The following is a 25204-nucleotide window of genomic DNA, read 5'->3' on the forward strand; positions in this document are numbered from 1 at the left end:
ATCTGATAGATGACTATGTGCTCAAAATAATATGAGCAACGGTTTGTCCTCAGTAAAACACCAGCCAATCAAATCCACCAACACAGAAAAAGAGTCACATGTGACTAGGCAGGGGACCAGAGTACACCTCTGAAACACCTGCCTGATTTTTCTTTTCTTTCTCTCTTTTGGCCTCACTGGGTAGCCCTGCCTGTCCTAGGAATTCACTCCATAGACCAGGCTGGCCTCAAACTCATAAAGACCCTCCTGCCTCTGCCTTCCAAGGGTTGGGATTGAAGGAGTGTGCCACCACTGCTTGGCTCCTGATCAATTTTCTGATAAATGAAAACTATTGGGGGGAAAAAAAATAAGCCTTTTTGTTTTTAAAAGCCAGGGCTGAGGACTACAGGTACAAGCACATTGGTTGGCTCCTGTGTTTTTCATCTGTAACCAGCCTTCTATGACAGAGACAGTTATCAGCTGAGCCTCAAGCCCCCTGTTGCCTCCTGTCTCTCCTTAGCAATGGACCCTGATTCTGGCTGGGTGACAATGTGTCTAATTAAGACAATGTACTTTCTAGCATCAGTTTCATCTAGAGATGACCCATGTGGGGGGGAAAAAAAAACAGGGATTATTAGGTTCCTGAAAAGTTCTGAGGAGCAAAAACCCTAAGGCCATCTAACATTACCATCATGTACCCTTTTAAGTCCACAAATGCTCCCTTCACACACTTTTTTTTTTTTTGCAAGCCAGGAGTCCAACACTCCAACAAAATCAGATTTCCTGGGACTGGGGTTACAGACGGCTGGGAGCTGTCATGTGGAAATCAAACCTGGTCCCCTGCAAGAGTAACAAGTACTTCTTTCAACAAGTACTCTTAACTGCCGAGGCAGCTCTCCAGCAGAGCTTGGAGGGAACAGGGGTCTGTGTACTCGCGGGCATGCACTAAGGGAACCTGGAATGGTAAGCACATTTCCCTTGTTCCAAGGGAAAGAATGTTTTCTGACAGAAGGCTGGAGCAGACATGATTTTTAGCCTGGTGACCTCTACGCAGTCTGTGTGGCCAGACCCTCCTCCAGACCTTTCTCATAACCTTGTTTTTCTCAGTCTACAGAATCCATCTTTGTGGAACGTACCACATGTACTTTACGAAGAGTTTCCATGTAGCCATGTCTGATCTGTATTTAGCTTACTTTGTTCCTCAAGGAGATTTAGGTATGCTTTGTTGTGCACACAGGACTGAGTTAATCAGTACTCACCAGCTTATGGCTGTGCTTAAACAAACCAAAACCAAGCAACTCTTGAAGTTTGAATCAACACCAGTTGCACGGCTCAGCCAGCCCTCTTGCCTGTGAAGGCCGCAGAGTTATGTCACTCCAACACACACACTCACGCACACCAGCTCCAGCAATCTTGAGCCACGAGGCAGAGCTAAAGCAAAGGCCGTGCATGGGTTTCTGAGAGCACTGCAGAGCCACTGTGCACGTCAGTTCTAGAATTATTTTATCTAAGTTGAAAAGAAATGCCCACCTTGGCAAAGTCACTAGGGACTCTGTTACCAGCAGACAGCGTGTCAAGCTGATGCAGGCGGAGTGGAGGAGAAAGTCTCAAACATAAACAGACTGACTAGAGTGAAGACTGATTTTATGCCCCCCCATCCCCCCACCCCACTCCATCCGCCCTGGCCCACCCTGTGGCCACTTCTGTTCTCACTTTGCAACTGCAGAAGGATCAAGGTAGCAGCGACTTTCCAAATCCCAGACGATCCTTTTCTTTATGCATTCCGCTTGGCTCCTAAATTCCTTGTCCTATAAAATGATAAGATGGAAATTTCTGTTCTCTGTGTGTACCAGTTCCATTCTGTCAAGTCTGTGGGCACCCTTGTCTGTTGGCAGCTTCAACTGCTAGTAGTACATGAGCTAGTCCTCTGATGTAACGCTAGGCTGACACCAAGCCATTCCTAAGTGCCAAATGTTTATACACATAACCTCAGTGAGTCTCAATTCAGGGTGCACATTAAAATCACAGAGAGTGGCAGTGTGTTGCTTATTTGTCCATTTTCAGCGGAGTCCTGAAAGGAGCTGATGCCAGCCTGTGTGCATGGAGCCATTGCTCTCTGCTCTTGACTACAGATGTGAACTGGCAGGCCTTTCGGGCTGTGACTTCCGTGACAGTACAGACCATAGCCTGGATCTGTGGGCTGAACACCCCTTCCTCTCCTGAGTTTCCTGCAACAGAATATTTTGCCACAGAAATGGGAAACAAAAATAACACACCATGTTATTGTCTTAAATATTTCCAAGGGTTGTATATAGGGGCATGTCTCTGCAATCCTAGTTCTGAGGAGGGTGAGGCAGAAAGATGAGTTTAGGATTAACCTAGGCAGATGTTGAGACTCTGTCCCATTTAAAAAAAATTTTTTTTTAAAGTTTGGTTTGATTTTTGAGACAGGGCCTGAGTATGTAGTCCTGGCTGGCCTGGAACTCATTATATAGAGCAGGCTGGCCTCGAACTCATGAGATCTTCTGCCTCCCAAGTGCGAGAACTGAAGGCATAAGACACCACACCCAGAACCTTCACAGGTAATTGTAAAATGCAGCCAAGGCTGAGAAACAATTGTGTAAACTAAAATATAGCATAATATCTGAATATATAAAATAAAAGCGAATTGCCGGGCGTGGTGGTGCACGCCTTTAATCCCAGCACTTGGGAGGCAGAGGCTGTGAGTTCGAGGCCAGCCTAGTCTACAAAGCAAGTCCAGGACAGCCAAGGCTACACAGAGAAACCCTGTCCCAAAAAAAACAAAAAATAAAACAAAAAAAGAAAAGAAAAGAAAAAAACCAAAATAAATAAATAATAAAAAAGAGAATTATAAATATTCACTAAAATGATGAGAAAAGACATATCAGCAGTTTATAAATGTAGCTAGCCTTATTAGTAGTTTAGATATTACAGTCAATGAGAAGAATTTAACATCTTCCTTTTTTTTTTTTTTTCTTTCTTTTTGATTTTTCGAGACAGGGTTTCTCTGTGTAGCCTTAGCTGTTCTAGACTCACTTTTGTAGACCAGGCTGGTCTCAAACTCGCAGCAATCCACCTGCCTCTGCTTCCCGAATGCTGGGATTAAAGGCATGCACCACCACGCCCAGCAACATCTTCCTTTTGCTAATTATTTTTCTGAATGTTTCTACGATGTTTGTTGACTCGTACAAGAATCATTTAGTCAGGCATGGTGGCACATGCCTGTAATCCCAGCACTCGAGAAGCAGAGGTAGGTGGATTGCTGAGTTCAAGGCCAGCTTATTATACAAAGTGAGTCCAGAACACCCAAGGTTACACAGAGAAACCCCGTCTTGAAAACAAACAGAAACAAAAACAAAAACAAAAACAAAAAAAAGAGAATCATTTGCAATCACTTTTCTATCATTTTCTATGCCCTTGATAAATATATGTTGAAATAAAAAGAAAAAATTAAACTAAAAAGATCTTGATTACCACTAGTTAGGGAGTGAATAAATAAATTAAAGTATGTCTACTCAATGTCATAGCATATAGAAAAAGAAAAAAGAAAAAATTATGTGGCGATATGAAGAAAATACCCAAGATATATTCTGAAGTAAGACAAAGCAAGTTAAGTTATATACTAGTAGCCAGGCGGTAGTGGCGCACGCCTTTAATCCCAGCACTCGGGAGGCAGAGACAGGTGGATCCCTGTGAGTTCGAGGCCAGCCTGGACTACAAAGCAAGTCCAGGACAGCCAAGGCTACACAGAGAGACCCTGTCTTAAAAAAAAAGAAAAACAAAAGAATAGCCTATAAAAATAATAGGGACAGTATCAATATGCATGTACTAATGTCTATTGATGTGTGAGGCAAAACCGACATATTTCCTGTTCCTGACTCGAGTAAGCATAATCAATACCCAGTCTAGAAACAAAAACAATTCTGTGGAAAAAACAGAAAAATAGGAGTGGCCTTTTAATATGTTCTAGTCCTGAAAATAATGCAACTGAATGCTTCCCAAAAGTCTGGATTCACTAAAGAAAAACCTTAAAAAAAAAAAAAAAAAAAAAGTCTGTGGGAGTTTTGCCTGCATGGATGGCTGTGCATCGTGTGTGTGCCTGGTGGCTAGAGGTGTCAGATCCTCTGGAAGTAGAGTTACAGAAGGCTGTGACCTCCCACGTGAATGCTGGGAAGTAAAACTGGGTCCTCTGGAAGAGCAGCCAGTGCCCTTAACGCTGAGTCTCTCCAGCACCAAGAAAAACAATTTTGTCTGTAAATTTTGCCATAATGCTGACTGACTGTTATTTCAGCAGCTTTGGAGCCACCGTCAAATGCAAAGGCATTTTCCTATCACAAACAGATGAATACAAATACAGCCACCTAGGAACTTTTTATTGTTTTGTTTTAAACCCTTGTTTTGGCTTGGTAAGCCAGCCCTTCTGAAATATGGCTTTCTTTCCCTCTTTTCTTTTTTTTTTTTTTTTTTTTTTTTTTTTTTTTGTAGACCAGGATGGCCTCGAACTCATAGCAATCCACCTGCCTCTGCCTCTGCCTCCCAAGTGCTGGGATTAAAGGCATGCACCACCACACCCAGCTTTTCTTTCCCACTTTGCCAGGAAAGAGCTGGGTTCTGTCTCTTAATTAGTCTTCTTGTCACTATGTTTATTTCTTTTGTATGGACAGGAGGCGTCTGGGAGAAACCACAACAAAGTAACAAGACAGAAAAGACTCAGGAAGAAGACATGGGAGAGACGTTTACTGTACATTTATTAATTTTACATTTCAAACTGTATTTTTTAAAAGATTTATTTATTATTTATACAGTAGTCCTACCAGAAGAGGGCCAAGATTGCATTATAGATGGTTATGAACCACCATGTGGTTGCTGGGAATTGAACTCAGGACCTTTGGAAGAACAGACAGTGTTCTTAACCTCTGAGCCATCTCTCCAGCCCCTCAAACTGTATTATTATTGTCATCATTTGGGAGCTGAATGTCTCTCAAAGGCCTCTGTGCAAAAGGCCCCCAGACTACCGGAGGCATGATGCCTTCAGGAAATGAGGCCTAGATGGGGCTCCTTAGGCACAAAACAGGAGCCAACCCATCATGGAGCCTAACCTCCAGATGTGAACCAACATAAACCTTTTCTCTTTATAAGTTGATTATCTTGGGTATTTCATTATAGTAACAACTGAATAACATACTTATCTACTAAAAAAGAACAAAGATAAAGAGTAAACTGGATATAAATTATCATTTACAGAATTAGATGATATTTGATTTTGACATGCAACCAATTTTGACAAATGACAGGTATGTGTGTACAAATTCTGAAATTTGAAATCCACAAAAGGTTCATCGTCTGTTAATGCACTGTGTTTATCATGAGAACCTCTTCTCTCTCACCTCAGGATGGTTGAGTTCTCCTTCCTCTTCCTCATAGGGACCACCCACAATGAATGCATCAGGGATGTTGTTAGCTCCTGGAGCAAGAATGTTAGCAATAGGCCATTTTTTCGGCCGAGGAACAGGTTCTCTCTCCCCTCCAAGCTTCAGGTTCCCATTCCTGAATATCATAGGGTAGTCCTTCTAAAACAAGAAACACCAGATGTGAGGGCTCCTGCAAACGGCTTTGGGATGTGTAAAAAAAAAAAAATTCCCTGTTTTTTTTTTTTTTCCCCTTAGTATTTTTTCCAGAGGGACTCTGGGTATTTTATTTCCATGATTATCTGGTTCTATATAAGGGCCTGTGACCTTCATTCAATTTGTGCTAATGCATAATTCTGTGAATGAAAGAAAACATGATAAAATTCAAATTACTCTTTTTAAAAAAAAAATATTTATTTACTTGTAATTTGCACAGATGTGTGTCCAAGTTAGATGAACAACTTTTGGGAGCTGGTGCTCTCTTTCCCAGTGTAGGTCCAAGGGGTCAAACCCAAGTCATCAGGCTCAGCCATAAGTAGCTTTGCTCTTTAAGCCATCTCACCAATCAAAGGGGGGGGGGGGGAAGAAACCTGAAGTTGGGAGCAGAACAATGCACAGACGCCGCACGCAGTCACGGGGTTGCCCCTGGAGAGGGAAGCAACCATTCAGACTTGCTTTAGGTCTTTGCAGTTTTAGAAATGAAAGTCAAGTGTCTCTGGAACCCACCTAAATCCCTGCAGAGAGAACATCTTGTGTACTGTGTGGATGCTTTACCTGTCAATCAAAAACCTATGGCCTACAGAAAAGGTTAGGATACAAGGTGGTACATCCAGCAGGCCAAAAGGATTCTGGCATAGAGCCAGGTGCAGGAGATTTGTCCGGAGAGATGTGAGGAAGACAGATGCATGGTACCCTAGCAGAGGTAACAGGCCACATGGCAGGATGTAGCTTAGAATAAACGGGTTATTTTAAGTTATGAGCTAGTCAGAGAAGAGCCTAGCTATATGGCCTAGGTATTTGTAAATATATTGAGGCTCACACATTTTTATCCTGGGAGCTTAGGGCCAGGAGGAAAAACCACCACCACAAATCCCCCAGCACACGGACCACGCTAGGCATATTTACAGTCATGGCTGCGGCAGCAGCACAGGTCAGGCCATTTCACCTTGGGAATCTCCAGCAGGAGCCTTAAGTGTTCCTCCTGTATCTAAGAATCTGATCTAAACAATACCTGGAACTGAGAGAAACGCATGCAGAAACCATAAAGGAGGCATAAAATAACCACGTGTAAGCACACCAAAAACTGGCTGCTTTTAAATGTTGCATTTAAATGTTGGTTAATATAAACTACATGTAATATGTACATGGTATAATTGCATAGGGTCGTGAAAATATAAATGTAAAACCAAATGCCAATAAATGTTAGTTTTTTTTTTTTTTTTTCTCCAAGACAGGGTTTCTCTGTGTAGGCCTGGCTGGCCTGGGTTGGCTTTGTAGACCAGGCTAGCCTCGAACTCACAGCGATCCGCCTGCCTCTGCCTCCCGAGTGCTGGGATTACAGGCGTGCGCCACCACGCCCGGCTGTAAATGTTAGTTTTTAAGTGTAAAAATACATCTTAGCCATTGGTAGGGTGAGTTTGAATACAGTCTTGGAAGGGAGGAACATTCCGTGACTGCAGGTTTGCTTGAGTCCATGTAAACATGTGGAAGTAGGGTTTTACCTCTCCAACAGACGGGACTTGCAGACCAACCATGTAGTTCTGCTGGGGCCCTACAGGCATGAAGGCCTCCGGCACAGAATAGGCCGCCTCCAGTGTGACCTTCAGGAGATTGCTCGCGGAGACCTGGGCTGGGGTCAGTAAGGGCTCTGCCACAAATACCTTCACATCAAGACTGCATTGCTATAAAATAAAATTAGGCGGCATTTATGAGCATCACCACAGGGCTTTGTTCTCTTTACTGACATTATCTCCTACCGCTGTTCAAGACGAGGTTAAACTCAATCCCTTCCAAAGAGAGGACTTAAATGTCTTTCCCCAAGTACCAGGAGTTGAAGAAAGAGTCCAAAGGGAATCCCAGCACTCAGGAGGCAGAAGCAGGAGGATCACTGTGAGTTCGAGGCCAGCCTGGTCAACAAAGCGAGTCCAGTACAGCCAAGGCAACACAGAGAAACCCTGTCTCGAAAAACCAAAAATGAAAGAGTCAAAAGGAAAACTGGAGAATCTTATGGTGAGCTGGAGACCGTTTCATTCTACAGTGGTGAGGTAAATTACAAGCACAAATACATATGGGGAAGGGATTGGATGGTTCCGTGCTGAATGCAACCACCCAGCACGGGATGGGACTGAGTGCTTTTGACGTGGGATGCATGTCCGTATGATGTGTGTGTGTGTTCAGGCACATAGGTGCCCCTGGGAGCATGTGAAGGGTAAAGGACAACCTTAAATACTTTCCACTAGGATGTGAAGGCCCATGTCTGGCTTCACATGGATTCTGGGAGTTCAAACCTAGGTCCTCTCACTTGTATGGCAAGTGCACCACCGCCACCACCGTCATCATCGTCATTGTTGTTGTCGCTATTACTATATAGGGTCTCACCACGTAGTCCTGCCTGGTCTGGAACTCACTGTATGTACCAACTTAGGCTCAGATTCATAGAGATCCACTTTGCCTCCGCCTCCCGCGTGCTGGGATTGAAGATATGTATCACCATGCCCACTCTTTTATGATTATTTTTATAATTTAAATATAGTGCTTTATAATAAAATATTTTTGATACGTATGTGTGTGCATGTGCCCCTAACATTCTTGCACAATACAATACAAAGGTTTAAATGTGTATTTACAATTTTAAATGTGCATTTATTTAGTTTTTTATGTGAAGGGCTGGGTGGTCAGAGGACAGCTTGTGGGAGTTATCTCTCTCTTCTACTTTGTAGGTCTCTAGGGCTGGACTCAATGCTTGGCAGCCAAGTGTGTTCCCCCACTGAGCCACCTCACCGGCCCCTTAAGTGTGTACTGCTTGCTAATAATGTTGCTGATAAAGAAGAGACATTGTCTTTCATTATGAAGCTTGTATTATAGTTTTATGACAAATCTTGTATAAAAAAACTACTTGAGAAGCACCAAAGAGGAAGAATATAATTAATTTCCGGGTTGGAGAAGAATAGGAAACAATGATATCTGAGCCTGCTTTTACAGGATATCAAGGAGTTTGTGACTTGGATGAGCAAAGGAAATAAAGAAAAATATAATTCTGGGCCCCAAGAAAAACTATTGTAAGAGGGACTGAAACAGTGTGCTACCTTCAGCCCAAAGATAAGGAAGCAGTTTGGGACACTGGAACAGAGTATGTCAGAACAGGAGCGCTGTGAATGGAGCTGGTGATGTGGGAGGGTCCCATTACCAGGGACGTGGACCCTGACACACGTGCAGTGGATACAACTGCGAGCCACACTGAGCAGGAAGAGATGCGATCAGATTTCCTTTTAGGTTGCTATGTAAGCAATAGGAAGGCTGATGGCCAAAATTACTCATAATGTCCCAACAAAAGCTGAGGTGACACTGAGCAGGAGAACAGTGAAAAGAAATGGTCTAAAGATACTTGGGAGATAAAATAGGCTGGGTTTGGAGACTGGCTGTAGTTAGCATCTGTGGATGCAGCTCGGGTCCCATGGTGTAATTTCATGGATGGGCAATGCCATCAGTCCAAGGCACTAGGATAGAAGAAAGTAAATTGCCAGGTGTGGTGGTACACACCTGTAATCCCAGCACGTGGGAGGCACAGTAGGCAGATTGCTGTGAGTTCGAGGCCAGCCTGGTGTTCGGAGTGAGTTCCAGGACAGCCAAGGTTACACAGAGAACCCTTGCGGGGGGGGGGGGGAGAAGGAAAGAGAAAGGAAGGAGGGAAGGAGGAAGAAAGGAAGGAAGGGAAGGAGGGAGGGAGGGAGGAAGGAAGGAAGGGTAAGTTTAGGGGAAGATAGTGAGTTCAGTTTTAGGATGTTGTGCCTTAGATGTTTATAGGGTGCCATTGCAGGGAACCCTGGAACGTTGCATGGTCTCACATTCTAGAATTCAGGAGGAGGTGTTGGCTGGTACTGTTGAATTATAAGTCTTTAAGCAGAGACAGGCTGCCATGCCTAACTGGGTGACATACTGTCATATATAGTTTAACCCAGTGGCCCCAGCACAAGAAGCACTTACAGAGCTAAGCCCTCCCTAACATGCTTCTGGGCAAAGTAGCCTGCCTGCTCTTTGCCTCATCCATTCGTCAAGCCGGGTCATAATCTACGAGGTAGGACTTTCCTTTCCTCATCTCTAGCGCTATAGGTATCATGTGAAGACGTGCCCAATGCATTGCACTCACCTGATTATGAGGCAGGCTGAAAACACTAAGACTTAAAACTCAGATTACCTTAGAGCCTGGTGGTGAAGGAGTTTCCAAGGGTGACCCCTGCACAGGGTGTAATGGGACTGTGGTTTCAAACGATTCCACTCCTGGAAGGTCAAGTTGAACCAAAAAGGAAAGGGTCAGCACAGAGCATAGGCATGACCTCACTTCCCACCGGAATCTTTCAGAGGCATGGAAGCTGAGTTTTACACAGTGCTGGGCTTAGGTTTTATGAGGCTGGTTATTTTTGGCTTTTGGGTGGATTATACTCCTGACCTTCTAGTAAAGGAAGAAGGTCCACCACAGCTTGGCCAAGAGTCAGGGTCTTCTCATCCTTCTGTTTTTTTTCCTTTGGTAAAACTTCAGTCATGGTTACTGGAAAAGTCAGAGCAAAGAAAACAAGAAAGCTTCTAGCCCCTCCATCAGATGGCAAAGCTGCCGCAAGCGCAATTTAAGAAAGTGATTTCTGACGTCTGTCTGTCTGTCTGTCGATCACAATGGTAAGAATGGCTGCATGAGGCTTCAGATCAAAACCCCACAACAGACAACAACAGCAGCCGGAGCACTTACCCTGACACCCAGGAAGGTGCATCAGGGACTTCTGGTAGACAGTGAGGAGTCACTAGCTCCGTGACGTCTGAACTTTCTGCTGTAGGTTTTAAGGAATGGATCTTACCTCAGAGTCAGGCAGCACAGACATGGGAAGGCAGCTGACATATGCCACTCTCTGGCAACAAAGCTACTACTCCTTATCACCTGAAAGAACCACTGTTAAAAAAATTACTGGTAGATGTGGTGGCACACATCTGTAATCTCAGCACTTAAGAGGAAGAAGCAAGAATTCCAAGTTTAAGGTCAGCCTGGACGACATGATGAAACTGCCGACTTGAGCATTTTTAGAAAGTAATGTTTTCAGATAGGATCTCATATATTCCCGGCTGTTCTCAAGCTCGCTATGTAGCCAAGGATGACCCTGACTTGTGATCCTTCTTCCTCTACATCCTGAGTACTGGGATTATAGGTGTGCACTCCTGAACTAGTTAGGGCGATCATTGCTATGATGACACACCAAGACTAAAGCATGTTGGGGAAGAAAGGGTTTATTTGATTTGAACTACAGCACTGTTCATCACTGAAGGAAGTCAGGTCAGGAACTCAAACAGAGCAGGAACAGGAGCTGATGCAGAAGCCATGGAGGGCTGCTGCTTACTGGCTTGCTCCTCGTGGTTTGCTGAGCCTGCTTTCTCGTAAAACCCAGGACTACCAGCCCAGGGATGGCACTGCCCACAATGGAATGGACGCTTTGACATCAATCACTGATTTTAAAAATGTTTCACAAGCCAGACAGTGATGGCGATGGCACACACCTGTAATCCCAGCACTCTGGAGGTAGAGGCAGGAGGATCTCTGTGAGTTCAAGGCCAGCCTGGTCTACAAAGAGGTATCGAGGACAGCCAGGACTACACATAGAGAAACCCTGTTTCAAAAAACAAAACCAAAAATGCTCCACAGGCTTGCTTACAGCCTACAACTTCATCTTATGGAGGCATTTTCTATTTTCTATTTTCTTTCTATCTATCTATCTATCTATCTATCTATCTATCTATCTATCTATCTATCTATCTATCTGAGACAGAATATCACTATGAAGCTCTGGCTGTCTTGGAATTCACTATATAGACCAGGATGGCCTCAAATTCATAGAGACCTGCCTGCCTCTGGCTTCCAAGTAGAAGCATTTTCTTTTTTGTTTTTTCAAATATCTAAATACCAAAATTTAGGTATTTGAATATTAATTCTCTTCAGTCCAACATTCAATGTTGAAAGTCAATTGTATGAGAGTTTCCTTATCAGGTATCAGTTTTGTTTAACTTTCTTTCCTTTTATTGAGAAGAGATTGCTTTTGTCACATAATATATCCTAATTACAGTTCCCTTCTTTTTTTAGAGTTTCTATTGCAGTGAAGAGACACCATGACCACAACAACTCTTTTAAAGGAAAACATTTAACTGGAGCTGCCCTAGAGGTTCAGAGGTTTAGTTCATTATCACCATGGCAGGAAACATGGCAGCACGCAGGCAGACATGGTGCTGGAGAAGGAGCTGACAGCTCTACATCTGAACAGGCCAGCAGCAAGAAGAGACACTGGGCCTGGCTTGAGTTACTAAAACCTCAAAGCCCATCCCCAGTGATACACTTCTGCTAAAAAGGCCACACCCACTCCAACAAAGCCACAAGTCCTGATTCTTTCAAATAGTGCTGCTCCCTATAATGGGGGGGGCATTTTCACTCAAAGCACCATACCCTCCCTCCACTCTTCCCAGCTTCTCTTCCACTTCCCCTCCCATCTGTACCCACCTCCTTCTGTTTCTCATTAGAACACAGGCTTCCAGCTGGATGCTGTAATCCCAGCACTCTGGAGGCAAAGGCAGGCTGATCTCTGTGAGTTTGTGGCCAGCCTGGTCTACAAAGCAAATCTGGGACATCCAAGGCTACACAGGGAAACCCTGTCTCAGAAAAAGAAAGAAAGAAAGAAAGAAAGAAAGAAAGAAAGAAAGAAAGAAAGAAAGAAAGAAAAGAGAAAGAAAAGAGGATCCCAAGGGATCAGAATATGATATGATAAAAGAAAAACTAGCACATTGGAATAGGACAAAACAAACAAACTGAAGGAAAAGAGCCCAAGGAAAAGCATAGGAAACCACTATAGATGCAGAGAGCCATTTGTTTTCAGGAATCTCATTAAAAAAGATAAACTGGAAAGCATAATATATATGCAAAGGACCTGTAGGGTAAAAAAAAAAAAAATTAAAAATAAAAATAAAAAAGGAGAAATGTAAAATAAAATGGCTCAGAGGTTAAGAGCCCTGTTTTTTCTTCTAAAGGTCCTGAGTTCAATTCTCAGGTGGCTCACATGATGGCTCACAACCACCTATAATGAGATCTGGTGCCTTCTTTTGGTGTGCAGGCATACACATAGGCAAAACACTGTATATGTAATTAATAAATAAATCTTTTTAAAAATTAAAACACTAGAATAAAAAAGCCTTCATTTGAGACAGTGAACCTCCAAAGATGCCATTTAGCTTATTTTCTGTTGGCCACCTGCCACTTGGCATGCAGCCTACCCTTAAGAATAGTTTGTTTCCTACGTGAGACTCCCTTGGAGAAAACTAAAGTTTCATTTGAAGTGGTTATCAATTGGAGATAGCTTCTGGGTTAGGGATGGGGCATGTGTCCACTTCTCCTTTCAGCTCTAGGACCCCATCTGGTGCAAACCATGCAGGCCCTGTACATGGTGCCTCGGTCTCCGAGAGCTCACAAGCGCACAGATCCAGTTGATTTAGAAAGCCTGTTCTCTTGGTATCTGCCATCCCCTCTGACTCCCCGACTCTCTCTGCCTCCTCCACATGGCCCCCCGAGCCCTCAGGTTGGGGATCTGACAGAGACATCTCGTCTAGGGTTCAGTGTTCCAAGGTTTCTTGTTCTCCATGTCTGGCTGCTGGTCTTTGTTCTTGTTCCATCTGCTGCAGGAGGAAACCTCCCTTATGATGGCTGAGCAAGACATTGATCTGTGAGTATAGCAGAATGTCACTAGGAGTCATTTTATTGCTAACTTTTTGTTTGTTTGTTATAGAACAGTAGTGTGGTGGGTTCCATCTCATGGAGTGGGCCCTAAGTCAAGTCAGATATTGGTTGGCTACTCCCATAAGCTTTGTGCCACCGTTGCCATAACATATCTTACAGGCGTGGCAGCACTGTAGATCAAGTTTGTGGCTGGGCTGGTGGTTGTGTTTCTCCTTTGGTAGCATGTAGAGTACCTTCCTGTACCAAAGATGCTAGCATGTAGGGGTGAAGGCTCTACGTAGGCACCAGCTCAACTTCTCCATGCTCAATGAGTCGTGTAGATGTTGTTTTCAGCAATGGGGACTTGCTGTCAGTTTGTGGAGAGCAATCTATCGTCTCGGCAACGGCCTGGGTTGTTTAGGTGTTCCCATAGGTCCCCTTTGGCCAACAACTCAATTAGATGTAACTCATTTCTGGTACTGGAAGTTTCATTTGATGACAAGAAATGGCCAGCTGAAGTTTTATTTCTCCCATTATTTGGTGATTTCATTTAAATCACTTGCATGTGTGTATATATATATGTGTGTGTGTGTGTGTGTGTGTGTGTGTGTGTAAGCTTCTACTGTACTAGGTTTCAAACTACTCCTCTATAGAACTTAATTTTAGCTGTCTCTCCTTGTATCCCCTTTCTTGTCTCCATCTTCCCTCCTCTCCCTCCTCACATGATCCTCCAGTTTCAGTCCTGCACACCCCTGAGGCATTTTCTTAGTTGTGGTTGCCTCTTCTTAGTTGACTTTAGCCAGTGTTAACATAAAAGTATCCAGTAACAAAGCTAGGTGTGGTAGCACACACCTGTAATCCCTGCACTCAGGAGGCCGAGGCAGGTGGATCGCTGTGAGTTTGAGGCCAGCCAGACCAGCCAAGGCTACACAGAGGAACTAACTCTGTCTAGAAAAACAAACAAAATAACAACAAAACTACCCAGCACAACTACTATGCCTGGTTTAGGCGTGGCTGGGAATCAAAGCCAGGGTTTTGTGCCCACTAGGCAAGCACTCCACCACCTCGCCCTCATCCCCAGCACAGTTTGTGACATTTCCTTAGCATGGATCTCATCCCCGCTAGGTTCATTCAGCACCCTCAAACTTTAGGTTTATGAGCAGGGCACGGCAGCATGCGGCTATAGTCCTAGCACTCTGGAGGCAGAGGCACATGGATTTCTGGGAGTTTGAGGCCAGCCTGGTCTACAGAGCTAGTACTAGTCTAGCTAAAGATGTATAGTGAGACCCTTTCTCAAAGGGGGAATCGGCAGGAGAGATGGTTCGGTGGTTGAGACTGGCTGCTCTTCCAGAGGACCAGGATTCAGTCCACAGCATTGATATGGTGACTTACAACTATCCACAATTCCAGTTCCAGGGACTCATTGGGCATTCGCATGGTACTCATTGGGCATTCCATAGATTTTTGTTTTGCTTTGCTTTGCTTTTTGAGACAGGGTTTCACTATGGGTAGCCTTGGCTGTCCTAAACTCGCTTTGTAGACCAGGCTGGCCTGGAACTGATCCGCCTGCCTCCAGGGTGCTGGGATTAAAGGCGTGCTCCACCACCACTGCCTGGCTTTACAGTCTATTTTTTACTGAGTCCCATCAATCATTCCTGGGCTTTTGGTTTGTTTTAAGTTTCCAGATGACGTTTCCATCTTTCTGGCATTGAGGTCTAATTCTGCTCAGTGTTCTGTTTTGTTCAGGAAACGGTCTGAGCTGCGTGTGGTGGTGCGCACTTGGGATCCTAGTGTTCTCCCAGCTGCAGGTGGAAGGTTCAGAGCTCGAGGCTACTCTACAGACACACACCCCGAATGTGTGTGCTAGACAGACACACACCCGGAATGTGTGTGCCAGATCTCAGATGACCGTGGGAGAAGCCAGGGCTAATCTAGGCTGTGTAATGAGTTCAGGGCTAAGGTCCCCTTCATCTCAAGTCTCTGACTCAATGACCAAACAAGGAGGAGAACTTCATCTGAATACTTTTATATTTGCTATGGCCTAGGATATGGCTGAGTTTTGTTACATAGAAGCTCCTTGTGTGTGGTGAACACATGCCTATCTCTACCAATTATCAACAAACACTCTTTTTTTTTCTTTCTTTCTAAAGAAAGAGGATGGTGAGACGATTTACTTTTCCTAGGCCTGGATTTTTCAGAGCCATAGTTGTATTAGGGGACATGTCACCTCCCCATCCATGGCAGCCAAGGCCTGGTCCTTGTTAAACATTAAAACCACCCAAATCACTCCCAGCTTTTGAAGTACTGCTCTCTCCTGTGGCCCAGCCCTCCCATATGCTCACCAACGTCCACTGCCCAAAAGCTCCAAGTTCAGCTCTTGCCTTTCTCCCGGGAGCTAGGGGACTACTTCTGTCTCGTGGCTTTGGTTACACATTTAAAAGAACTCTTCATTCCTGCTTTCTTTGTACATTATGGTTAGGAAGAAAGCAGTCAAGAACTCTTTTATTCTGGACTTCAGAGAAACACAGAGCAAAGTGAAGAAGAGAGGAAGGAGCAGTGAGAGCGAGGTTGGGACGGACCCCTGCACAGCTAGCTGGTTCCCAGGGAGACCACACTTGACGCTTGGAATGGCTAAGCCAGAGAACTTGTCCCTTAAGAGGACTCTGAAACTCTTACTCCGAGAGTTCTTATGGGAAGAGCGTTAGAGACAGACTGCAGGACCTGGAATGTGACATGCTTCTCCAAGTCTTGTATCTCTGAGGTGACAATCTTGAGATCTGTGGGTTTGGTGAGTACCCCTGAGATGTGTCATTGAAAAAGCTGGAAAATTACAAAATCAAAAATAAAGACCTGTGGCTGTTCCCCTTTCATGCTGATGGATCTGGGGTCAATGAAAAGGCAAGCTGTTGGGTACCCTCTCAGGGAGTTTTCATCAAATTACTCGAAGCTCAAATAAAAATAACACTCTTTCTTATCCATCCTTGCCTTCACTCTTTCTGGCAAGTTTTATGCCTCTGCAGCCACTGCTATGTCTTTTTTTTTTTTTTTTTTTTTTTTTAAGATTTATTTATTGTTCTGCCTACATGTGTGCCTGCACACCAGAAGAGGGCACTAGATCTCACTGTAGATGGTTGTGAGCCACCATGTGATAGCTGGGAATTGAACTCAGGACCTCTGGAAGAGCAGACAGTGCTCTCAACCTCTGAGCCATCTCTCCAGCCCCGCTGCTGATTCTTTTACTGAACTTAGAAGCAGCTTCTTCAAGCCTGTATTCTTCAGGCCTCAAGATTAGTGACTCTCCAGGATTCATCCAGCTCCAGGATGGGACCGCTTAGAACGCAGTCTAGTGGGGTGAGTGACTACTGGGTTCCCGGTCCTTCCAGGGTGAGACAGCAGCTGGCCGACCATCCTAACTATATCATGCAACTCAGTCTAACAGCCCCCATCTAACATATATGCATTTAGTTGGTTTTGTTCCTCCACAGAGTCCTTGAGTAATACAAAGACTACAGATGAAAACACACGGGACTTGAGAGACAGCTCAATCAATGACGTGCCTGCTGTGCAAGCATAAGAACCCAACTTTAAAGCCCCAGCACCCACATAAAACTTGGGAGCCTGTGGCAAGCACATGTACCTTCAGGTATTGTGGGTTGAATAAGAGTGGCCCTCATGGCTGGGTGTGGTGGCACAAGCCTTTAATCTCAGCACTCGGGAGGCAGAGGCAGGCGGATCGCTGTGAGTTCAAAGCCAAAGTCTACAAAGTAAGTCCAGGACGGCCAAGGCTACACAGAGAAACCCTGTCTCAAAACAAACAAACAAAAAGAATGGCCCCCCATTAAAAAAAAAAAGAGAATGGCCCCGCTCATATATGAGGTGTGGCCTTGTTGGAGTAAGTGCAGCTTTGTTGGAGGAAGTGTGTCACTGGGGGGTGGGGCTTGGGGGTTTCAAATGCTCAAGCCAGGCCCAGTATCTCTCTCTCTCTTCCTGAACCGGATGTACAACTCTCCGCTGCTTCTCCAGCACAATGTATGCCTGTGTGCCACCATCCTGCCATGATGATAATGGATTCAGTCTCTGAATGTAGGCAGGCCCCAATCAAATGCTTTTGTAAGAGTTGCCACAGTCATGGTGCCTCTTCACAGCAATAAAACATTTAGTAAGACATTATGTTCTGGTGGAGGTTGGGTAATCTTGAGACAGCTGGATTCCTGGAGATAACTGGCCAGCCAGGGAGAGACCTTATCTCAAAAACCGAGGTGGACAGTAACAGGGGAAGACGCCTGACATTGATCTTTGGCTTCTGCACATATACACACGAACATGTACGCACACCAAAATACATGTGCACACAACTCGCCTAAACACACATGCACGCACACCCACACCCCCACAGAGAGAGAGAAAGAGAGAGAGAGAGAGAGAGAGAGAGAGAATGCAGATTAAAACAAGATGAAGTAAACAAGCTAGACCACAAGTGGAACCAATTACATCAGAGATAAACATATAACCTAGACATGGAAAAACCTATAAAGACATAGACACAGAAACTATCCACCTAGCCATCTAATTCACTCAACAAAGAATATCTGAGCGTCTGTTGTGCTGCAGATATTTCTAGGAATTGAAAAATCTGGAATAAACTAAATCCAGCCCTGATTTTAATAAGCTCATCCTTTAGCAGGAGAGGCAGAGGGAAGCTGGCCACTCTGGATGGTGTGTATACAGAAGCACGGATAACACAGGATGCCCAGTTATGCTGGACTATCAAATAAACAATCAACAATGTTAAAGTCTGCGTCAAGGTCTGTGAGGTTTTGTTTTGTTTTCGTTTTTGTTTTGTTTTGTGTTTTTGAGACATGGTTTCTCTGTGTAGCCTTGGCTGTCCTGGACTCATTTTGTAGACCAGACTGGCCTCGAACTCACAGAGATCTGCCTGCCTCTGCCTCCTGAGTGCTGGGATTAAAGGCATGTGCAACCACCCCTGGCTTTTGTTGTTGTTGTTGCTGCTGCTGCTGTTTTTACTGCTTCCCCCTAAAACCTGACAACTATAAATATTGGGATATAAAGGAAACATCTAAAAGAGAAAATTAAAAAAAAAAACTGATTAAAACTAGCATGTCATGGTTTTGGGTAGCAGAAGCAGACAAAACAAAGGCCACTGTGCTGTTACGGAGCGCGCTCTTCCCCCATCACAGGGACTCACGGAATAAAGGTTTGTGGGCGAGGTCGTCTAAAGTGATTCCACCATCTGGGCTGAGCTCAATGCTGCTGGTAAAGTTGTACTTTGCAGTTCCTTCGGGAGAGATGGTGATTTTTGCGGAGTCTCCAAGAACTACCTGGTTGAATTCTGCACGGACAAAAGTGACTGGGGTGTCTCCTTTGAAGCCTTTCTGTGGGTAGAAGCTTCATGTTAGAGTTCCAAATGTATAATTTTCCTATGTATCTGACAACCCATCTGGACTTGGAATAAATATTTTCTGTTTTTCTCTAACATGCTTCACCACAAATACAAAATGAGACAAATTAGAAAATCATTAAATATGCAGTTCTAGCTAAATGCAACATTCTACTGAAGTGTCACTAAAGTTTAAAACTATCACTTTTTGTATCATCTGATTATAAAAATATACTGTCACATCTTTAAAAAGTGAGAAAAATAGCTGGGCATGGTGGCGCACATCTTTAATCCCAGCACTTGGGAGGCAGAGGCAGGTGGATCCCTGTTAGTTCGAGGCCAGCCTGGTCTGCAAAGCAAGTTCAGGACAGCCAGAGCTGTTACACAGAGAAACCTTGCTTCGAAAACAAAACAAAGCAAAACAGAATAAAAAAGTAAAAAAATTACACAGGGAATTAAATTTCCTGTGGCCTTATTTTAATATATGGGCACTATTAACACCTCAGAATATAGTTTTATGTTTTTTTGTAAATATATATTCGTGTATATATACATATATATATAATATACAATATTAAACAGAAATAATTATATCCTTTTAAAGAACAGAAGAACAGTTCTGTAAACTTCAGGACAATAAACATTTTCCCATTTCATTATTCACCTATTTTTTAGTAGTTATTACAGGTCTATTATTTGAAATAGTAAAGCGAAATTAATCATAAAGAGAATTCAGAAAGATCCTTTTCAAAAGAAAGGGAAAAAAGGAATTATAAGTCAGATGTGGTGGCTCGTGCTAAAATTCAGCATCTGGGAGGTTGAGACAGGAGCATTGCAGTGAATTTGACACCAGCCTGAGCTAGTGAAATTCTGTCTTAGAAAAAAGGGGGTGCAGAGGGGGTAGAAAATCATGGCAAAACAGAAACGATTTGTTCAAACCCTGTTAGATTTAGTACTCAAAAGGCGAAGTATTTTAGACACACAACATTATGACTTGTATAAACTAACCACACGGAGCACTGTGGAGAAGATCGCTATGCTTCTCCACATGGGAGAAAAATGATGCAAAACTTCAATTTTGCCCCACCCCATGCTCTTTTCCAAGAGTCAACTTACCAAATCATATCCGTTTGTCACAGTAATGTGCACCGTTCTGCTTGTGGATGACACAGGCTCCATGTCAGCACTCGGTCAAAGTCTCTCTGGTCTTCTTCGGCCTCTGTGAAGGTAACTAACAGACTAGTCTGTACCACACCACACCCAGGACCACAGGAGCTGCAGACACATCAGAGACCAGTGCTGTTTAATCCCCTTTGCCACTCCTGCTGCTGGACAGGAAGTGGTTTCAGGAGGTGTCCCATGAGCACAGCTCAACTAAACGGATGCTAAGGGTTCCTAAACACACCACTGACCTATGAAATGCAAAGGACAAGGACTTGGAGCGCCATCCATCACCCACTGTTCTCCCTGCATCTCCTCCGTAGTCTGAGAGGTTCCCTTCCTAGATTGTGTCATAGTTTTTACAGAATCTTGATACAACAAAAGCATATGTCTCTATATGTGTATTTTCAAATAATTTTACAAACAATTTCAAAAGTAAATTGTTGCCCAGGTGTGATAACACATACCTTTGTAACCCCAGCACTTGGGGAGCTGAGGCTGGACAATTGTGAGTTCTAGCCCAACCTGGTCTACATGGTGAACTCAAAACCAGTCACCCAGGGCTACACAGATAAACTCTGTCCCACTAAATAAATAAATATGTCTGTTTTGAGACAGGATCTCACATAGCCCAGGTTAGCCCTGTGAGAACTAGTTAGCACTATCAACTTGACAAGTGTACAATCTCCTGGGATTGTATGCTTCTAAGGGGCAGTCTTGGTCATGTTGAGGTGGACAGACTGACCCACTGTGGGTGGCAGCATTCCCTGGGCTAGGGATCTTGGACTGTATGAGTGGAGAAAACCAAGTGAGCACTGACAGCAGGCATGAGCTGCTCTTTGACTGCTGATGAATGTCACCAGGCTCACCAAGCCTCTGGGGCCTGGCTTCCCTACCGTGGTAGATGGTGACGTGGACTTGTGAACTAAAATCAAGCCTTTCCCCCTTAACTTACTTTTGTCAGAGTATTTTTTTTTCTTTTTGGTTTTTCAAGACAGGGTTTCTCTGTGTAGCCTTGGCTGTCCTGGACTCGCTTTGTAGACCAGGCTGGCCTCGAACTCACAGCGATCTGCCTGCCTCTGCCTCCGCGCCACCACGCCCGGCTCTGTCAGAGTATTTTTTATCACAGTGACAAATAAAGGATCTTAGACAGCTAAGGATGGCCCTGAACTCCCAATCCTCCTGCCTCTACCTCCTGGGATGATTTGAGATTATGCTCTGCTGTGGGCCAAATCCAGGCTTTCATGGATGCTAGGTAAGGACCACGCTAAGGGAACCATACCCCCACTGTTTTTTTTTTTTCTCAAAGGTTGGGTTTTATAATTCAATCTGGAGTAGACTATGATGAGAACAAGCCTTGTACAAATTGCTGCCAGGCAAGTAAACTAGCACAGCCAGTGTGAAAATCCACATGGAGATTCCTCAAGAAAATAAAAATAAGAGGCAGACACACTGGGCGTGGTGGCGCACACCTTTAATCCCAGCACTCCAGAGGCAGAGGCAGGTGGATCTCTGTGAGTTTAAGACCACCCTGGTCTACAAACTGAGCTCAGGACAGCTAGGACCACAGAAAAAACCTTGTCTCAAAAAAATTTTTTTAAATAAAAAAATTTTTTTAAAGGAGGGGGGGCAGGAGAGATGGTTCAGTGGTGAAGAGCACTGCTGTCCCACGGGTCCTCGGTTCTATCCCAGCACCCATATGGTGGCTTACACCTGTCTGTAATTCCAATTCCAGTGGATCTGACATAGTCTTCTGACCTCTAAGGACACCAGGCCTTGTTATGTGGTGTACAGACATACATTCAACATATATATACACATAACATATATACACATAAAAAAGTAAAAATAAAACATCATATTATCCATCCATACCACTCTCAGGTGCTCACTGCATAGCCACTCACAGCAGTCAAGGTATGGAAGCAGCCTGGAAGCTCACAAGATGAATAAAGAACATATTATAGACATTACCATATACACACTGTATATACAAGAAACCGTAAAGGAGAATGAACTTATGCTAGTAACAGAAAAATGGGTGGAACTGGATATTATTGTGTTAAGGAAAACATCTCAGACTCAGAAAGGCATATGTGTATATTTTCTCTCATATGAGGTGTGTATGTGTGTGTGTGTATATATACACACATATATATGTATATATGATAAGAAAGTAGAAGGGGTATGTAGGAAGAGGAAGGGGTAAAGGAAGAGGAATGAAAAAGGATAATGTAAGGGGAAAAAGACAAACATCTCATTCCTTCTCACGTGTGGAACCTAGGTTTAAACACACATTACATGAAAGCAGATGTGGGCTATTTGGGGGTGGGGGATAAAGGGGAAAAGTCAGAGACAAACAGGAGCAATGGAGAGGATCTGAGCTACGTCCAATGACAGCGATGATGTGATTGGACCTCTCACAAAGGGATCGGTCATAAAGGGAGTTTTTGTTTTAGATGTTTACTGAACATAAGTTTAAAACCCGAAGTGGAACTCGCCTGTGAGGGCGTACTGAGTTATAGCTAGCTGGTTAGGGATGCAAAACAGCAGCCACCTGCCCTCTTCAGGCTTCCTAGTTACCCCCCCCCCCCTTTTCCCAGCGACTCCCTCAGACCTTGTGTTATCATTGTTTTACTTTTTTTCCCCCCCAGACAGGGTCTCTCTGTGTAGCCCTGGATATCCTGGACTCGCTTTGCTGACCAGGCTGGCCTCAAACTCACAGAGATCCGCCCAAGTGCTGGGATTACAGGCAGTTACAGGTGTGCACCACCATGCCTGGCTGACTCCCTCAATCTTGCACTTGCCTAAAAACCTTAGGTCCTTTACCCAATCGCTTCTAGGCTCTCAGGGCCTCAGTGGCACTGGTGATTTCCTTACAAATGAATATTTGGAATGCCTCTTTGTGCCGGCCCCTGTCTCTCTGGTAAATTTGTACCATACGAATTAGCTTGTTTATGTTCCTTGTGATAGATTCTCACACACACACACACACACACACACACACACACACACACACACGTCTTTGACTCTGACTTTTTTTTTTTTTTATTCTACTCCATTCCATTTCTGTCAAACTCACTAACTGAGCAAACTTTATTAAGTTAGAGACAGGATTAGATTCAGAGGACAGAAGAGAAAAGATATAAGCCCCAAGTCTAGTGAGGGAGCCATGCATAAATAGACCAAGAGATGTAAGCTTTGTGACTGGTGGCCTGACAGAGAACCGGGGGGTGGCGAGGGAATTAACCTTTGATTATGACTTGTATACTAAAGCCTTTACGTACGCCATACAGGAAGAAGGAAGCTGGGTTTCATACAAGTTTGCTATCTTACCGGTCATCACTGAGTAAGGTGCTGACGCTGGGACCTAACTGCCTGTGTGTGAGACGAGTAATGTGCTGACGCTGGGACCTAACTGCCTGTGTGTGAGACGAGTAATGTGCTGACGCTGGGACCTAACTGCCTGTGTGAGACTGTGTATACCGGGAGGATCTCATGGGAGGGAACCTGAAGCTAAAAGAACAGAGTTTTGTAGTTGTTCGTTCGTTTGTTTCTGTTTCTAGAGACAGGGTTTCTCTGTGTAGCCTTGGCTGTCCTGGATTCACTTTGTAGACCAGGCTGGCCTCGAACTCACAGCGATCCTCCTGCCTCTCGAGTGCTGGGATTAAAGGCGTGCGCCACCACACTCGGCGATAAAGAATGGCTTTAAATGGAGGCTCTTCTAGGCAGAAAGAAAAGACGTTAAACGGTTCAAAGACAAATGCCAAAAAGTTAACCAAGCACCTCAGCATGTTTGGATCACAATGCGAGAATAAATCTGGAGACCAAAGCGTAGAAATAGTTCTGTTGTGTTACTGGGTTAAGCTGCCCCCTCCCCGGCCTAGTGAATACTTTGGAACCTTTGCATTCTTTGCCTCCTATTTTTTCCTCTTCCGTCTATCTTTCTAAGAGCAGAAACCACAGTTAATTAAACACTTCCTAGTCCAGGAAGATTCTCTCCCATTCACAGTGTGCTCCCTTCTTGTCTATGAAGATGGAGGTTTTGTTGGTTTACCCTGCGCTGCTGGGCAGACAGCACAGAGCCTCACGCACTCTGTGCAAGCAAGCGCTTTACTGATCCACAGTCCCAGACGTGGAGATTTAAGACTTTCTTACTGCACAACTGTGCCCCTAGACAAATGCCCACTCTTGCTCTTGCCTCCAACAAGGCATGCACTCCCGTCACAGGCTCAGAAGCAGCGACACTGCAGCCAGCGACAAGGGGACCAGAGGGAGGAAGAAATGGCTGGACTCGGCTCTGGATGAGGCGAGATCTTGGGCATAGCTGGGCTGGGCTTTCAACCTGGCCTTAGCTTAAGGAGAAGAGTGGGAAATCCTGGAAGAAAAGGTCTGCGGAGTGGGAGTAACACTTTTACGGCCTCTAACAGGGAATAACTAACTTACTTGAGACAGACGCAGGTCATGTTTTCTGTAACTATAGCAACCAGCTAGGTCTCGTGAGAACTTGGTTTTTCCCAGCTCCCGGAAGGAAGGTCCAAGCTTGTGCTCCTGGAAACCACGCCCCTTGAGTGCTGTCTCTTTTTCTTTTTGCAAGTTTGGGTAAAAGTACAGTTTTCCGCCTTTTGGTTTTGTTTGCTGCACTCTCGAATTCAGTACCCACAAAAAAATTTAGAATGATAAAACTAAAAGGAACTTTTGTTAAAGAAAGAAGCCTAGTTAGACCACGTCTCAAAAACTAGAGAGACAGAGACGCACACACAGGGAAAGACAGAGAGAGAGAGAGAGAGAGAGAGAGAGAGAGAGAGAGAGAGAGAGAGAGAGAGAGAGAGAGAGAGATGAGAGAGGAGGAGGAGAGAGAGAGAGAGAGAGGGAGGAGAGAGGAGGAGGGAGAGGAGGAGAGAGAGGAGAGAGAGAGAGGAGAGAGAGAGAGGATGAGGGAGAGAGAGAGAGAGAAGAGAGAGAAGGGAGGAACGAGGGAGGGGAGGGAAGAGAAGAAAAAAGCCTTTTAGGAGTCAATACTTTTTAGCAGGATGCCCTGGCTCCTGCCTCTTGTTTCAGCCACCTGGGAAGCTGAGGCAAAGCATTGCTTGCGTAGGCGTTTGAGGCTAGCCTGGACAATACAAAAGTCTTTTTTCCTTCAAAAGTAAACTAATAATTTAGATCTTTTCCTCAAAATATCTGTATCTTAAATGCTGACTCTTGGACCTTAGGAGATTGTTCTTTGGTTAAGGGCCTTTGTGTTCTACAGGACCCAAGCTCGATTCCCAGAACCCAAAGGGG

At 44.4% G+C, this 25204-nt stretch overlaps 1 protein-coding gene across 1 annotated transcript in view; it reads right to left on the minus strand.

Annotated features, from left to right (window-relative positions):
- Cfap70 (cilia and flagella associated protein 70) overlaps positions 1-24446 on the minus strand; it is a 68489-nt gene extending 44043 nt beyond the window's left edge. Inside the window, exons 1-8 of the mRNA XM_051142678.1 lie at positions 24368-24446; positions 19877-20035; positions 18569-18755; positions 10075-10173; positions 9823-9905; positions 7130-7309; positions 5388-5570; positions 1693-1787 (exon numbers count right to left, since the gene is read on the minus strand). Of these exons, the coding sequence (XP_050998635.1) occupies positions 1693-1787; positions 5388-5570; positions 7130-7309; positions 9823-9905; positions 10075-10173; positions 18569-18755; positions 19877-19939 (890 nt within the window). The 5' untranslated portion in view covers positions 19940-20035; positions 24368-24446. The remainder of the gene's footprint in view (positions 1-1692; positions 1788-5387; positions 5571-7129; positions 7310-9822; positions 9906-10074; positions 10174-18568; positions 18756-19876; positions 20036-24367) is intronic.
- Between the last annotated feature and the right edge of the window lie 758 nt (positions 24447-25204).

Source organism: Acomys russatus, chromosome 3 (genome assembly GCF_903995435.1).
Source record: "Acomys russatus chromosome 3, mAcoRus1.1, whole genome shotgun sequence".
Lineage (NCBI taxonomy): Eukaryota > Metazoa > Chordata > Mammalia > Rodentia > Muridae > Acomys > Acomys russatus.